This window comes from Carya illinoinensis, chromosome 5 (assembly GCF_018687715.1).
Source record: "Carya illinoinensis cultivar Pawnee chromosome 5, C.illinoinensisPawnee_v1, whole genome shotgun sequence".
NCBI lineage: Eukaryota > Viridiplantae > Streptophyta > Magnoliopsida > Fagales > Juglandaceae > Carya > Carya illinoinensis.
Window position 1 is genome coordinate 12,044,283 of NC_056756.1, and position 18,083 is coordinate 12,062,365.

Below are 18,083 nucleotides of genomic sequence, written 5' to 3' on the forward strand. Positions count from 1 at the left end.
AGATGGAAGGGCCAAATTAGTCTAGGCCCTATTCAGTCTGAACGACCGAATGGGTTCACTAGTAGAAAGTGGAAATGCTAGTCGTTTCTTCAAAGCCCTATCCATTATGATAATAGTGCCCTAAAATGGCTTCCCCTTTCTAAAAAGAGAAAGGGTCTAAAAAGCGACGAAGCAAGCGAAGGAAGGCATGCGAAATGAGGTGTTTCCGATGGAGGTCAAGTGGTGGTTGATACTGGATCAATGGTTCAAACCAGACTAGCGGCTGTTAATATTGGATCGGCAATGGCTGTTGAGCAGCACTGCCGTTGCCAATAAAGATCATCAACCGGAATGTTCGTGGACTTGGGAACCTACCGGGCATTCGATCCCTCTGTGATCTTGTGAAGATGGAAGCTCCCAAAATCCTGTTCTTGCAAGAGACTCGTCTGAAGGCATATAAATTCGAGGTATGTAAGTTTTGATTAGGTTTTGCAAACTGTTTAATGGTTGATTGTCGTGGTAGGAGGGGGGACACTGCTTTGTTGTGGAGTAGGGATGTCAACCTTTCGATTCTTAATTATTCTCACTGTCATATTGATGCAATAATTGAAAATGACCCTAAGAAAGGATCATGGTTCTTTGCTGGGGTTTATGGCTTTCTCGAAATTAGCCAAAGGTTTAGAACTTGGGAGTTGTTATGTTCACTAGGTAGACACAATGGTGAACCTTGGTTGGTGATAGGCGATTTTAATAAAATTTTATATCATCATGAAATTTTTTTTTGGGGGGTGGGGGGCAGGGAGGGGAGGCAACGACCTAATTGGCAAATTTCTACTTTTAGAAATGTGGTGAATGACTGTGCTTTAAGGGATTTGGGTTTTAGGGGGAACAAATTTACTTGGAGCAATAGGAGGGAAGCGCCTCAATGTACTATTGAGAGGCTAGACAGAGCACTGGCGAATATTCACTGGTGGGGTAAGTTCCCCAACGCCTCTGTTACACAAATTTGGAGGCTTATTCAAACCATATTTCAATATGGATCAACAATGAGGGGGAAGGACGATTTTCTCGTCATATAAGACAGTTCAAGTTTGAAGAAATATGGGTTGGGGAACAATCTTGTGAAGATATTATCAAGTCAATCTAGAGGAGAGGAGATGGGGGACTTGGCATGCTTGATATAATGAGTAAGATTAAGGAGTGTGGAGGTCAACTTGATAGTTGGAATAAACACAATTTTGGTAATGTGCGAAAGCAACTACATTTGGCTAGGCAACATATGGAGCTGCTGAATGCCTCCAATCCAATAGGGAAATTTTCAACAGATCATGAGAGGACTCAGGAGGAGGTGTAGAAATGGTTGGAGATGGATGAGGTGATGTGGCACCAAAAGTCCAAAGTATTGTAGCTAAAGGAGGGTGATAAAAATTCAAAGTACTTTCATATGAAGGCATATCAAAGGAGAAGGAAAAACAGATTTGAAAGAGTTAAGGATGAGGGAGGGACTTGGCAGTTTGGTGAACAAAGGGATAGGGTTCTATTAAACTATTTTGATAATCTCTTTACTAGTTCCAATCCTTGGGGTTCGACTATTTTTTAGATCCTCTTGCCTCTCGAGTAACACCTGTTATGAATGAAGAGCTGAGTCTGCGATACACTGAAGCTAAAGTGCTCACTGCTTTGTCTGATATGAATCCATCTACTACTTCTGGCCCTAATGGAATGTCTCCAGTTTTCTTTCAAAAATACTGGCATATGGTGGGGTCCTCTAGGGGTGTTCAAACCGGTACCGGACCGGATATCTGGGTATACTCGGCCCGGAAACCAGATCTAAAATCCGGAGCGGGTTCCAGACCGGATTAGCCCGGGTTTTAATCCGGGCCGAAACCCAGATGAACCGAGTTTTCACAACCCGAAAATCCGGGTTCCAGAATGAACCCGGTTTTTTTTTTTTTAACAAAAACATATATTACTAAATTTTTTCAAGAAAATAGATAATGTTGAAAACTTGAAAGGCCTAATTTTTTTTTTTTTTTAACCTATATTCTACAACAATTTTTTCAAGAAAAAATATTGCAAAGCATAATTTCTTTTAATATATAAAGTCAAAATATAATTAAATTCTGTTCAAGTCATGTTGAACATTGTCCATAATAATAAAATATATCAAAATGGAAAACTAAATTTAATGTAAAAAATAACTAAAGTTAGAAACAAAAATTTATCATGCATGATGCATCTAAAGAAAAGAAATTCAATATTTATCATGTAAAATGCATGCAACACATAATGCAATTAACTACTTATTACATCATTTGGTATTTATGTATTACATTACAAAATACAAAATTACAATATATAAAAATTACATATCTAATGGTCCTGTTTTACTACAGGACACATGAAAATCACATATCTATGGTCTTTTTGCAAGCTATAGTAATTTCCCATAGCACACCTGCATGTCCATTCAAAAGGAAATAATGTCAACAAATAATACAATAAAAATATTCTAAGCTGCAAATAATGTCAACAAATTATACAATAAGCAAATAGATCAACCTTAGTCTGCACAAATCATACAATTAATGGTTAGTTCAAAAGAAGAGATAACATGACCAATAATATAAACTTGTAGTAGTAAATGATACACCTCTTAGTAATTGTATCTCTGTTTGTTTCCCCTAAACTTGTCAGTATTCTTGAAATTGAAAATTTGTTATATATCCCCCCGAGAGCACCAGCTAGATATTGGAATCATACCTGAAACTGACATGTTAGAATGTATACAAACTAAGGCATGTGATAAATTTATGTAATATATTAACCTGAGCATTTTCTATTTTTAATTTTTGGAGCTCATCTTGAGCATGTATAAGCCTACAAGTAACAAAGAAAGGATCAAGTAATGTTAGCCGTCAAGTGTGATTTAATCACTGAGTCTGCATGTGGTGCATCGATGTTAATACCTCCATTGCAACTCAGCTATTTCATGAAGCAACTCCTTCTCTCTGTCATGAGCTGCTTCAAGCTGCAATCAAATATCAAAATCCGTACAATCAAACTAAAGCACAATTTCTCATTATACAACTAGAAGCAAGAAGCACGCTAATTGCATTTTCAAATCGTTAACATGAGGGATGAAGTCTGGCCATAGTCGCCAAGGGTTGAATGTGACAAACCAACATTCTTTTAATTTAGGATAAATTACAAAAGCTTTCACCTCCAAACTACCCAGAGCATTTGAAACCTTCTCTCATCAACACAAGAATGATGAGTTGTTTCGTTCCATTTGCCATCTCAAATCACACAAGCTTTTGTGAGCTACCAGGGATTGAGGTTTCCAACCAAACCCAGGTAAGGTTAGATTAGGCTTGAGAGTTTACTAAGTCAACTTAGAATAATAACTTATTTATATTTACACCTAGTAGTAAATAAATGGGAATTTCAATATCTTAAAACATCAAAACTACACAATTATGTTGGCAAGATGCCACCAATTATAGGAATCTTTATCTACCAAACAAAAAGCTGTATTACAGACATGATTGATTAAATGCACATATCATTTACACTTTACAAAGCAACAGAAAGAAACTATATCAAAACAAGATGCAGAGCACTACCATATAGCAGAAAAAACAAAAATAAAAATCTCATACAAACACTATCTTCTTTAGAGAAAGTATAGAAGAAACAGAATACTAGAAACAGAATAATCAAAACAAAAACGCTAAAAAAAAAAACAATGTTTAACAAAAAAGAGCAGATCTAGCAAAATAACAACATATACTTTATACCTGGCATTGATCATAGAACAAAACAGACCCAGAATTCAACTACGAGGCGTTATAATAACATGGGCCCAAAATTTGCCTGAAGTTTTTGCCTTAGTATGAGTTCATTACAGATTCACTATTTTTTTTACTTCCTTCAAAATTTTATAAGTTATAATCTGTTGGTATAAAGCAACAAAGACTTGCGTTAAGAAAACCAAAAGAATGAGTAAGAAAAACTACAATATTCGTTAGTTTAAAATGAAAAATGCTAAATTAATTAGCTATATATAATATCTGTAATAGGTGATCCATAGATAAAAATGTTAACCAACAATAACAAAACTCCCCCCCCCCCCTCTCTTACCATAACTGAAAACAAAGCCTTTTGCACTTTTATCTATTCAAGTAACTAATTAGCACACGGCTTGTGCCCAAGAACTTTTGGCCCTCAAATAGATAATAGAAATATAAAATTAGAGTTCTTCTATTTACAAATCAGTGTTTAGAATTTACTATCTACATCTCTTGCATGGTAAGATTTTATTTGTAAAACTCAAATTTACTATCTACATCTCTTGCTTGTAGTGGTCTGGCGAGAGAAAACGACAGCATGGTAGATCTGGCCAACCCAAAGACCACTCAGTGGCTACTGCAAGGGCACAATGCAGTGGCTAGGGTTTCCTCTTAGAGAGAGAGAGAAAGATTTGGGGGCTTCTAATCTGAAGAGTAAAACTCGCCCAGATCCTCAAAAATACAAAAAACACATGGTAGATCTGGCCAACCCAAAGACCACTCACGCACTAACAACGCGTTGAAGAAGCCGATCCGACGCACAGTCATGACCATGGGAAAGGCAATCGGAAACTGAGCAGAGCCCCAGAGTGAGATTGAGTGACGGCGGCAGCATGGAAGAGGAGTCGATTGGTGTTGCAACTGCTGCTCTAGCTGGGACTTAGAAGAAAGAGGGAAGTTAGATAGAGAAGAAGTGGTTTACGGGTGAGAGAGAGAGAGAGAGAGAGAGAGAGAGAGAGAGAGAGAGAGAGAGAGAGAGAGAGAGAGAGAGAGAGAGAGGGTTGAAGTTAACCGGGTTGTTTTATATATATAATCTGGGTACTGGGTTTTAAACCTGGAACCCATATTTCATAACCGTATTCAGACCAAATTTTGTAATGCTGGTTTCAGTCCGAATCAAATCCGGGCCGAAAACCTGAATCGAAATCCGGTTATCTGCGTTCCGAACAGGACCGAAAAAAAATCCAGCCCAAATGAACACCCATAGGGTCCTCAGTTACAAAATCTATGTTACAAGCTTTAAATTCATGTGCTTTTCCTCAATGACCTTAACCACACGTATATTACTTTTATTCCTAAGAAGCAATATCATGATATTGTTGCTGATTATAGGCCCATTAGTTTGTGTAATGTGTATGAGAGAGTCAGAGTGCCTTTGTCCTTGGTCGTATAATTACAGACAATGTATTAATTGCTTATGAGTTGGTACATTTTTTAACGCAGAAGAAGAAAAGAAAACAATGTTATATGTCCTTGAAATTAGACATGAGTAAGGCCTACGATAGGGTTGAGTGATGTTTTCTCAAGAAGGTGATGGAGTTGATGGGATTTGCAGTTGAGTTTATTTCTTTTGTGATGTTACGTGTCCAGTCTATGTCTTTTTCTGTGTTAGTTAATGGAGAGCCAAAATGGCCTATCCTTCCAAGTAAGGGATTGAGACAAGGGGGATCCTTTATCCCCTTATCTCTTTCTCCTTTGCACTGAAAGCCTCATTTCTTTGCTGAATGTAGCAAGTATAAGGAAGGAACTCTCTAGAATTAAAATTTATAGAAGGGCTCCCAACATTAATCATCTTCTTTTCGTAAATGATAGTGTTATTTTTTGCAAGGTTGAAGTGGAGGAAAATAGGAGGGTTCAAGCTTTGTTAGATCTGTATGAGAGTGTGTCAAGGTAGAAAATAAACAAGGATAAAACTTCCATGGTGTTTAGTTATAATATACAACAAGAATTAAGGGAAGAGATTCGCTTGTTATGGGGAAATGGGGAAATTCAGTAGTATGAGAAGTATCTTGGGTTATCCTCTATAGTTGGTAGATCTAAAGTTAGGGCTTTTCAATCAATCAAGCAAAAAGTTTGGCAAAAACTTCAAAGTTAGAAAGAAAAGCTTTTGTCTCAAGGGGTAAGGAGGTTTTATTAAAAGTTGTTGCATTGTCTATTCCTACTTATTCAATGAGTTTTTTTTTGTTACCTATGAGCTTTTGTTCTGAATTGTAGGGTTTGATGGCAAGAGGAAAAAATGATTCATTAGGTTAGTTGGAGTAATATGTGTGAAGGGAAGTCTCGAGGAGGATTGAGATTCAAGAATCTTAGAAATTTTAATCTTGCCCTTCTTGCAAAGCAAGGTTGGAGATTATTGGAAAATGAAGATTTTGTTTCATTTAAATTAATCAAAGTTAGATATTTTTCACAGTCCACATTTATGGATTCTAGCTTGGGTCATTGCCCATCTTTCACTTGGAGGGGCATTTGGGAGGCTAAAAACTGGTTAAGGGAGGCTTGTATGGAGGATTAGGGATGGAAGGAAGGTGAATTTATGGAATGATCAATGGTAGGAGTGTTTAAACGGGTACCAGACCAGATATCCGGGTATACCCGACCCGGAACCTGGATCCAAAATCCGGAGCGGCTTAATCCGAGTTTTAATCCTAGTCGAAACTCGGATGAATCCGGGTTCCGGAATGAACCCAGTTTTTTTTTTTTTAAATAAAAAAACATATATTACTAAATTTTTTTAAGAAAAAGGATAATGTTGAAAACTTGGAAGGCATAATTTTTTTTAAAGCCTATATTCTACAACAATTTTTTCAAGAAAAAATATTGAAAAGCATAATTTCTTTTAATATATAAAGCCAAAATATAATTAAATTATGTTCAAATCATGTTGAATATTGTCCATAATAATAAAATATATCAAAATGGAAAACTAAATTTTATGTAAAAAATAACTAAATTTAGAAACAACAATTTACCATGTATCTAAAGAAAAGAATTTCAATATTTATCATGCAAAATGCATGCAACACATAATGCAATTAACTACTTATTACATCATTTGGTGTTTATATATTATATTACAAAACACAAAATTACAATATATGAAAATTACATATCTACGATCTTTTTGCAAGCTATAGCAATTTCCCATAACACACCTGCATGTCCATTCAAAAGGAAATAATGTCAACAAATAATATAATAAAAATATTCTAGGCTGTAAATAAAGTAAACAAATTATATAATAAAAATATTTTAGGCTACAAATAATGGTTCAATTGTTTGATATTGCATAAAAATCATAAAGTTCAATAACAAGTAGAGTTGTGATCCCTGGAAGTCATGTTTCTAAATTATGTCATGTTCAATACCTTCGATTGCCCAAGTACACATATTTACTTGGCAATAGATCCCTCCGACAACTTCCTTACTAAAATGAAGCCAACACAATAACAATGCAAACATGTCAATAAGAATAGAGAAAAAAATGAGAATTAATTTCTCTTTTTATATTTTTATGAGTTAAAAATGCAATAGGTTTAGGTAAATATCTTTCGTAAGAGATGAACCAATAGAGCTGGAAAACGGTCTAAGCTACTCTAGTTCAATTAGCGATTGGCTTGTTTGAATGCATAATTAAACAAGCAAAGCAGAGCTTGAACAAAAATCTTACCTCAATATTTTTCCAACCCAAGCAACAAAAAATAAATATCATTTGAATACGTTCTTCATTTTGTCATGACTTCTTAAATACTTATCAACCTTACCAGGTAAGCTCAAGGTAAGTAGTTTCTGATACATCGTCAAGAAATTCAGCTCTCTCTATTTACAAGGAGCAAGAGATCTAGCTAAACCACCCACATTGATTGAAATATTTCAAAGCAATCTGAATAAGTCAAATGGTAAAGAAGACGATTCATAAAATGAACAAAAGGAAGCAGAGCTCAAGAACAAGTAGGAATCTTTATCTACCAGGCAAAATAGCTGTATTACAGACATGATTGATTCAATGCATAGCATTTACACTTTACAAAGCGACAGAAAGAGACTATATCAAAACAAGATGCAGAGCACTGCCATATAGTATAAAAAATAAAAATAAAAATCTCATACAAATACTATCTTCTTTTAGAGAAAGTATAGAAGAAACAAAATACTAGAAAGAGAATAATCAAAACAAAAAGGCTCAAAAACTTAAAACGAAAAAAAAAAAAAAACTATTTTTAACAAAAAAGAGCAAATCTAGAAAAATAACAACATATACCTTATACCCACATCAGATTTGTTCAAAGGCATTGTTCAACTGAACAAAACAGACCAAAAATAAATCTTCACATTTAAAAACAAAGAGAATAGATCTAGCGAAAGACTATTTTTTCACATTCTAAAAAATAGCAAATCTCGTTACTCTATACCTACAAGAGATTTGTTCAAAGGCATTGATCATAGATCGAGATCGAGAGAGAGAGAGTTATCGAAATGTGAGAAATAGGGTTATCGATATAACAGCCCGCTAGAAATTCAATTGTGAAATTTCTATTAACTTTAGGAACCTCGTGAAAATCTCATAAGTTTTCACGAATCCATTAATCGTATAGGTTTTTGTCTAACTATATAGTTAGTGTTATTATTTACTATGGTATCATAAGTGTATTTTTGATTATTGGAGATATTTAGAAGTGTCAAAATGTATTATGGTTTGTGCCATTAGACTCGGAGGGTTATTTAAAGTCTTATGGCGCAATAACATTTTTTCATATTTTCGGACAAAACGTCTGTTCAAAACTGTAGATATTATTAGATAAAAAGAAATATCTTGAAGTAATTTTCGTGAATATTATTGGGTAAAAATATTTTGAGTTGATAGATATTATTAGATAAAAATATCTTAAGTTGATTTTTTTTTAGATATTATTGGATAGAATATTATAAGATAATCATTTATAGATTTTTTTGGGTAGGAGAAAACTACACTCAACTCTCAACTCCAGCCTCATCTCTTCCATATCTCATCCATAAGTATCTCCAGCCACCTCTCCCCACGAAATTATCTTCATTTACACTTTCCATTGAAAGAATATCAAACACTCTCTCTCGGACAGCTTTTAGAAGGTCTTTTGTACACCCATTTTGAAGCTTTTGTAAGTGTTTTATCATAAAGTCTCCTTCATATAAGTTGTTCCTTTTTTAGTCTAGTTTACACGGATATCTTATTTTCCCCATTTGAAAATCATTTAGTCAGTCAAATATTGTGTAAACTATAGAAAGGTCATTCTGGAAGATAAACTGGAGAATATGTTATAGTTTGGAGTTTTTGACCAAGCTAATGGATAGATATTGGTCCGAAATTTTTATGGAGTATTGTTAACATGTATATGTGACTATTGGTTGAGGATTTTTGCATGATTAAAGGTTTTGATGAAAGATTTACTTAGATTTAGAAACTTAGAAACTGGAAGAAGAAAAACAGTTTCTGTTTTGAGAAAGTTTAACTCTTTGGTGGTCTAAACCTATTCTAATGACTTTAATAATTTTATTAGAGGATCCTAAGTATCTTATATATATGTTATATTATTATTTTGAAGATATTTGATATTAGTTTCAAAGATATGACATTTTATGCAAAGAGATATTCAAATAAGCCAAAGTGTGGATATTCTTGGCTAAATTTATGTTTTGGTTAATTTCTAACCATGTGATCTTGAATTAGAAGCTTATATATGTTTTAGGACATCTTTTTAAATCATGTGATGGTTTGGTTTGAAGATCATATATTTATAAGTCATAGATCAAGAGATTTATCAAAACTAGTTGAGGAAAAAGTTTCTGTTTTTGGACTAAGTGTAAAACCAAAAACTTCAAATGTTATTTTGTGATTTTGGTGACTTTGGTTTGATGATTTAAAGCATGGTTGATGTTAGGATGATATTATGAATATGTTAGAAGTAAGATTTGATTTTTTGAAACTCTTGGAGATGTTTTGATTTAATGTCAAAACTTATGATTCAAGTGCTTAGATCTTTTTACAAAAAAGTTTGGTGTTGATTATTAGCTTTTTCTAAATGGATGTTTTAAGTATGGTTTTGAACTTAGGATTGGAAGATGTTTGTTGCAAAATTTTGGTTTAAGCATGAGTTTTGAAGTTGAAAAGAATTGCAAAAAAAAAAAAAATCAAAGGAAATGGCCTATGGATGTTTCGGCCATAGTTAGGGGTGAGTTCGGTCCGGTCCGGGGAGGTTTTGTGGACCGGACCGAACCTATTCGGTCCAGGGTTTTCCAACCCTGGACCGGACTGAACTCCATCAGGACCGGTTCGGTCCGGTCCTTTTCGGTCCAAGGTTGACTTTTTTTTTTTTTTTTATCTAATGACATTTTTTTTTAATATTTATGTAATTATATTGTAATATATTTAATATATATACATATAGTATTATATATATATTAGTAATATGCTAATACTATTAGTCTATTAGTAATAATACTATAACTAATAAATATATGTAATAATAACTATACTATAACTAATAACTATATGTAATAATAGTAATAGTGATAACTATATATTTATATAATATGCTAATATTTAATGACATTTTTTTTAATATTTATGTAATTATATTGTAATATATTTAATATATATACATATAGTATACTATTATATATATTAGTAATATGCTAATACTATTATATAAATAATATATATAAATAATATTTATTTTTTTTTTTTCTATTCGGTCCGGTCCAGTCCGGTCCGGGGTGAAAAAATCCCGGACCGGGACCGGACCGAATCTTTTCGGTCCCTTAAAAATGGGACCAGACCGGACCGGACCCAATTCGGTCCGGTCCGGTCCGGTCCAAACAGTGCCGGTCCGGTCGGTTTTGCCGGTCCGGACCGGCCGATGCTCACCCCTAGCCATAGTGTGTTTTCCATAGTTGTGTTTTGTTTTAAATTTTTCTGAGTTGATATTTAAGTTTAGGACAAAATTTACATGAGGAATGTAAATTTTGGAAACTTTTGGAGTTAGTATGCAAAATCCTTAAGTTATGGTTAAAACGGTCATTTTCCCACATGTAGAGAGTAAAATGAAAATTTTACTCTTTAAGTTAGTATTTTCCATATTTCAAATTATTAGTGATTTAGTTCTAACTTTTAGAATCACTAATTACAGTTCCTCGTGATCGCACTTGAAGTTTTATAAGAAACGCGGAGATCGAGATAAGTTAGCTTTTAACTTACTAGCAGTCTACTGTGTATGTGTGCTAAGTAAAGGAACTGCAATGTATGTATGTATGTTATCATATATGTCATGCCATGCTAAGTTATCACGTAATTGTCTATTATACAGAATTTATTCTGTCATCAATTTTTATCTGTTACATAATATATTCTGTCATGTATTACTGTACATTACAAGTATGTCATGTTAAATATGTTGTCTATTATATGTTATGCCATGTTACGAAATGTTTCTATCTCAAGTTGGTCATGTATTTCAAGTTATGTTCAAATCACGTTATGTTACGTCAGGGCTCCAATCCTTTCGTTTTTCAGTCACGTTTCATCTTGAGTACATTCAGTTTATGTAGAATACATGGGGCCACAACAACTGTGGAGTATGTATTTAACTGCATTGTGATGTGTAGAATACATAGGGCCACAACAACTGTGGAGTATATATTTTTCATGTTAATTCAAGTTTCAGAGTAAGTTCATACTAAGTCAAGTTTCAGATCAAGTTCATGTCAAGTCAAGTTCAGTTCATGTTTCAATTTAAGTTATGTCAATTATGCTATGTTGTACTCCAAGTTATGCTTTAATTACTTATGAATTTGATTATGCATTTATGTTTTTATTGTCATCCATGCATCATTAGCTTGTGTGGAAGTTTTTTGTTAACTTACTGAGATTTGTAATCAAATCTCACTTTGGTAGTCCCAACTACCATTCCCCCTGAATGGTAGATCTTGTTACAGGACCTGAAGGAGAATCAGGAGCTGATCAACTAGATACAGTTGACTAAGTGACGGTGCGACATAAATGTTGATATAGTAATTAACGTAAATTACTACTTGTACGATTGAGTTGCATTTCTACTACTTTTTGGATCATAACCATTTTGGACTAGTGTTGTGATCTTAGTTGTTCAATGGATTTTTATGTATGAAGTATGTTTTAAGCATTTGGGATATTTTCAATTTGGTGCATAGTATTGCTAAAGAAAAAATTTATCCGCTGCGAATATTACATATTGTTAGATGCATGTTAGGAATATTGCATCTTATATGTTATGAACGGGGGCAGGTAACCTTGTGTTGCATGTCTCGACGCTTCAAATGTCCGTCCGATTCCAAACGGAATTTAGGGACGTCACAATCGAAGTGAGAGATAGACGATTACCTAAGTGTGTGTGTGTGTGTGTGTGTGTGTGTGTGTGTGTGTGTGTGTGTGTGAGAGAGAGAGAGAGAGAGAGAGAGAGAGAGAGAGAGAGAGGAAATTGAAGTCACGAGGCATTTTTTGAGATTTTTATACAAACCTAGATGTTAACCGGGTATAATACGGAACACGGTTTTATACTCGGGTCTAGACTAGATGCATTCGGTTTTTGTAAATACGGGTTCAGCAACCATAACCAAAAACCTGGTTATCCAGGTTCTGGACTGGGCCAAGTGAAATCCGTCCCAGATGAATAATGTTAATCAATGGATTCTAGGCCATAAATCATAGGTCCAAGAGCTCGGGTTATAGAGAAATGATAGTGAAGAGATTGTGGCTTCTATTATTGATGAGGCAACAAGGTGGTGGGATATTCCAAAACTTAGATCTCTTTTCAATCCAGTTATAGTGATTGATATTACGAAAGTTCTAGTCTTTTCAGTAGGCACAGTTGATACAATGATTTGGGGCCAAGAAAGAAATGGACTTTTCTCTGTTAAAAGATGTTACAAGCTTATTATGTCGCACAATGCTTCAGGTTTAGCAAAGTCATCTTCAGCGGGTAGACAGCAGAAATTATGGACAGCCTCGTGGAGAATGTCAGTTCCCAACAAGATTAAAGTGTTCGCATGGCGTGCATGTAGAGATAGTCTACCTTATAAGGACAAATTGACTAAGAAACATGTGATTACAGAGCCATTATGCAAGTTCTGTTTACATCCAATGGAGGACCTTTTTCATGCTGTCTTTAGTTGTAGCCAGATCTAAGACTTGTGGTTCCAGTTTATTCCATCTTTAGCTACTCAAAATTCTCTTTCCATTACTAATTTGGTTCTTCAATTTGTTGAGGGAAAGGATATGAATAAATTGGCCCTATTTTTCTGTCTTGCATGGGGTTTTGATACAGGAGAAACAGGTGGGAGTATGAAAACATCATGTTGAGTCCAAATCAAGTACTAATCATTCTTTGGGACTTATGCAGAATTTTAAGGCTCTTTCTAATAAACTCCATGTTCAACTCCGGGACCATCTTAGCTGGAAGCCTCCTTCTCCTGGTATATTCAAGCTCAACACTGATGGAGTAATGTTTTCAGATTTACCGAAGGCTGGAGTAAGGGCTATCTTATGTGATTCCACAGGGAAGATGATAATGGCGGTTTCTAAACTTGAATCAGAGCTGGAAGAGCGAGAAGCAATTGAATTACTAGCTATTTTCAGAGGACTTCAATTGTGTTCCACTATGTAGATCTCTCATATTCAAGTAGAGAGTGATTGTTTGCTGTTAGTTCAATCGTTGCAACAAAATAATATGATGAATTCTTTACTTGGGAATCTTTTTACCGATGTGCAAAGGCTATCAAATTGTTTTGCTAGCTGTTCTTTTTTTCATGTGTATAGGGAGGGTAATAGGGCTGCTCATAAGCTTGCTCATCATGCTTGGCATGTTGAAAATATTGAGATGTGGTGGGATATTATTCTAGACTTTTTTTCTCAAACCTTATGGTTTGATAAATATCTCTAATTATTTTATATCCAATAAAGATGTCTGTTTTTATCCAATAATAATGATAATAATAATAATACAGTTGCAAATTTCTAATTTTATGAGAAGCTTTGCTCAGAAAAGCGAATTGGGCCAAAGGTCGCCTCATGTTAACTTCAAGCAGGGCATAAGCCCGGGATACGCTCTAAACAGATTGCTTTTCGGGACTGGGCTAGCCCAGATTACAATATTTAGCCGACGTGTCCGACATCCACTTGATAAACTTCATCTCTTTGGTTTCATATGCAAAGGTCAAGGCGTGGCATAGCGAAAACGTGATAAGCCCAAACATTGCAAGTAGACTGTAGACATAGGGGTCGGACTGGGATTCCGCCACGTGGATTCTAACCCACGTGCCAGACCAGTATAGCTCCACGTTCAAATAGCTTCACAGCGGCGGTCACCCGCTCTTTGTTTGTTACTCGGAGCCTCCCCATGACCCTTTTTTGTTACCTTTTCGTTCGGAGGCACCGGTTTCGAACGAATCACTGTGTACATGTTCTCGCTCCTAGCCATCGGTAAGATCTATTTTTTTCTTTCTTTCTTCTTCTTAAGATCTTGCTATGGTTGTAGTGTATCTGATTTTGACGTTGGTTTTTTATTTGAAGGATACAAGGTGCTTTGTTTGAATTGTTTCATTCTTGATCATCTAACTAAAACTTAAATTCAGAGAGTTCCCGAATTGTAGATTACGGGATGATCTAAAACACTTCCCAAAGCATTCGCCAATTAGAAAGAATAGTTTTTAGCGTTGCAAATTTGCAATCATTAGTTTCACTAATCACTAGTAAAATTCGCTGCTTTTCTTTTCCTGGTTTCAGTAACACCGGCAGGAAGATTTGAATACCAATTGCAAGCTAGAAACACAAACACAATCATCCAAGGAATTAAGAAATTTCTGGCATATCTCTAGCTGTGGCTCCTCGGACGGAGCCTGAAGAAACCGACACAGCTGCACCACCCCAAAAAAAGCCATTCCCCCAAAACCAACGGCGGCAACAGTCAGTGATGGGTAACATAATGGAATCACTGCGCCTAGTAGAACTCCAAGTCATAGCCTTTATCTTAGTGTTCTCAGTCAGCGGTCTTGTACCACTCCTCGATCTAGTCTTCCCTGCCTTCACCTCTGCCTATGTTCTAGTTCTCTCGCGCTGCGTCTTTCCTTCCCGCGGCAGTAGTGTTGGTTCCAGGTCGCAGGAAATTTTCCAGAGAAGTAAATTCTTTAGGTCCTACGTGGTTTTGGGAACCACAATAGGGCTGTTCTTGCCGCTGGCTTACGTGTTGGGTGGGTTCGCCAGGGCAGATGACCATGCAGTCCGGTCAGCCACACCTCACTTGTTCTTGCTCTCTTGCCAGATACTGACTGAGAACGTCATTTCTGGGTTGTCTTTATTTTCCCCACCAGTGAGGGTATTAGTGCCTTTGCTCTATACCGTCCGGAGGATCTTTGTTATCATTGATTGGTTAAACGACGTTTGGACTAACCAAACACTGCCTCCAAGTTCACAACTTAAGGTAATTCTCAGCCGGCCTATTTCTTTTCATGCATGTATTTTGACTATAAACTACCTTTTTTTTTCTTTTTTTTGGTCTTGTGGGTGTTGATAATCTGATTGGTATTGTGTTTGTGGTGTAGTATATTGCGTGGTTTTGGTTTGGAAGGAGCCTTCCAGTTGCCAATCTAGTGTATTTCTCAATCAATCTGTTTGGATTTTTGATTCCAAAATTCCTTCCAAGGTCCTTCGAAAAGTATTTCAGGGATAGAAATGAGATTCACGCCAAGACTGAGGAGGATAAGCGTTCTGCAGCCATTAACAAAGCTCAACCAACAGATAACATGAAGAAGGCCGATTAGTTCTGCATGTACTTAGTTTGGTGCCATAGTTTCAGGACTAGATTTTGTACGTTCTGGTAAGCATAAAAAAGAAAACACTACAAATTTAGTTTCTTTAAACATGCTGTCTGAATTGGTCGTTAAAAGAAATCTCTGTTGTATTAATCATGTTTGCTAAAAACTTCCGCTGTGATTTCCACTCTTTGGGAACTGTTCATGCCAATTTTCCAATCAACGCGAAATCAGAATATCTTTTCCTTTCAATGTACTGATTACCACTTTATCTTTTCCAATGGATGCTTATATTTCGGGGTCGACACTAGTTGTGATTGTGATTATGACAGTAAGACGCATGCATGATGATTGCAGAGGTTATTAGTGGAGTCATTAATTTCGTGATCATGATTGCAAGTGTCTTAATATGGGTTTTCTGTTTTATTCAACATAAGATGATCAGCATGTGGGCAATCATCTTCGGTATTTGTTTGTGGTGGAGAATCTGGCAATACTACCCTTTAATGTGATAGGAAAAATCTAATTGTAAGGATAACTATATATTAATATGTAAATTAATCTAATATAATTGATAAAAATATAGATTTTATTAAAAATAGTGCTAATTTAAATTTTAAATATAAATGAATTAGTAGTGATACGCAGATTAGTACATAACTTTATTTATACATAGTAAAACTATATTATCTGTTTGATTTGCTTGCAAATCAGGGTAGACGAGTTGCAAGAAACACTACTGCGTGATTGCTTAAGCGTTACATGTGTCGATCAATTCATATTAGATGTTGCATCATTTTCTTTTGTTCCTCACTCTTTGATAGCTGAGAGGCCAGTGGAAGGAATTAAGAGATGAGACATGAGTCTTTGAGTTCGATTTCAATCGGTATTGGCATCTATCAGAGACATTATTGGACTTCAAAAATTGTCGTCATTTTTTTTTGCTCTTCCACCAACTTAACTCATGCTTTGGAAAGCCAGATTCTAATCCTTAAAGACCCTGAATACATGGTTTTCGAAGGTAGCACTCGGCCCATATTCGAAAAAATGCTATCCAATGTCAGAATTAAAGCTCAAAGCAATGCAGAATCCATGGTATATATTACCTTTTGTAGGGCCGACACTCCACATAGCTGCGTATATAGCTGCAGCCTGCAAGTAGAAGATGCCAGATGGCAGTTCTTTATAACAAATAATCTCAGCCATTTTCGAAAGACGGGGGAACACCTAAAAGATTGCATGTCAAGCACTACGGACGCTAGAGCCCATGATGTTCTTTTTTTGACAAAAAGTTATGAAGTGCAAAAGAAAATCATAAATAAATAAACAAAACACAGATATTGTGGGTAGTAGTAAGCAATCACTATGTTATGTGGTCCACTGCAATTCAATAATTATTTTCCCTGATCATTACGGCATGTTTAATTGTCTGTCTGGTGACAATAATGCACTAATTTTATTTTACTTCTTAGAGATGAATTATTTGGAAACTTAGCTTTATAGTTGGGTGCATTAATTCTATTTTAAAATATATTTTTTCTCATGTTTAACGCACCTCGATTATATATTATTAGAGAAATAATATTTATAATCGTATATAATTATTTAAAAAAAATAAATAAATATAAGATTTAGATAAAAAAAATTAATATTTTAATAATAAATATCATTTTTTTAAACAACTGTATGACTTTTGTGTACTCCACAATTTCATATAACATTACTCATATAATTATTCACCCCACCACTAATTAATTAACGAAAGCACGTGTAATTAATCACAAATCTATAATGGTTAAGTCTTAAATATACACACTTAAAAAAACTCAAAAAATAAGGCCTAAAATTTTTAAAAAAATTTGAATATATAGATAAGTTCTAAAATTCCAAAATTTTGGCCTCTAAAGCATTAATATCTCTACACGTGTATAGTTTTCTTTCTTTAAAATTAAAAAAAGGCTTCCATAATTCCATTATTATTTAAAGTCAAAACGTTTATCTTCTAAGCCCAAACATTTATTATTCTTATCTCTTCCTCAGAATAAAACATTTTATAAATAACAAAACGTATATTAATGTATGCATATACATACACACATAAGTTCACATCTCAAAGCCAGATCTATTGTTCCCCATTAAAAGTTTTATTAAGGCAAATGGCACTTCGATTGACGGGGACCCTATTAATTTTAACCAAACATTTTGACTATGACCAGCAAGATTAAAACCGAAATAGAAAGAAGCCTTCCGTGGTATATAAAATTAATGGAGACTCGTACGGAAGGCTTTTCTTCAACCTACCCAGAAATGACATTATAACTAATATTAGTTGGAATGACGACACAAGACAAGCTTCTATTGGAAGTGCGCAGGGAAGGGGTCCAAAAGCTTCGAGAAAATGATCTTCAACATCTCCTCGAAGGTGTTGACGAGCCA

At 34.9% G+C, this 18,083-nt stretch overlaps 1 protein-coding gene across 1 annotated transcript; it reads left to right on the top strand.

The window, feature by feature from the left end:
* The first annotated feature begins 14,177 nt into the window (after nucleotides 1-14,177).
* Nucleotides 14,178-15,899, top strand: LOC122309254. Its single transcript, XM_043122653.1, has 3 exons — nucleotides 14,178-14,319; nucleotides 14,623-15,316; nucleotides 15,438-15,899. The coding sequence occupies exons 2-3, from the start codon at nucleotides 14,810-14,812 to the stop codon at nucleotides 15,654-15,656; spliced, it is 726 nt and encodes a 241-aa protein (XP_042978587.1). The 5' UTR covers nucleotides 14,178-14,319; nucleotides 14,623-14,809; the 3' UTR covers nucleotides 15,657-15,899.
* Nucleotides 15,900-18,083: the final 2,184 nt, after the last annotated feature.

Bases quoted from the DNA above. Each gene is read 5' to 3' on its own strand.
- LOC122309254 (XM_043122653.1), top strand. From the start codon at position 14,810: ATGGGTAACATAATGGAATCACTGCGCCTAGTAGAACTCCAAGTCATA. The intron at 15,317-15,437 runs GTAATTCTCAGC...TTTGTGGTGTAG, and splicing joins CTCCAAGTTCACAACTTAAG to TATATTGCGTGGTTTTGGTT.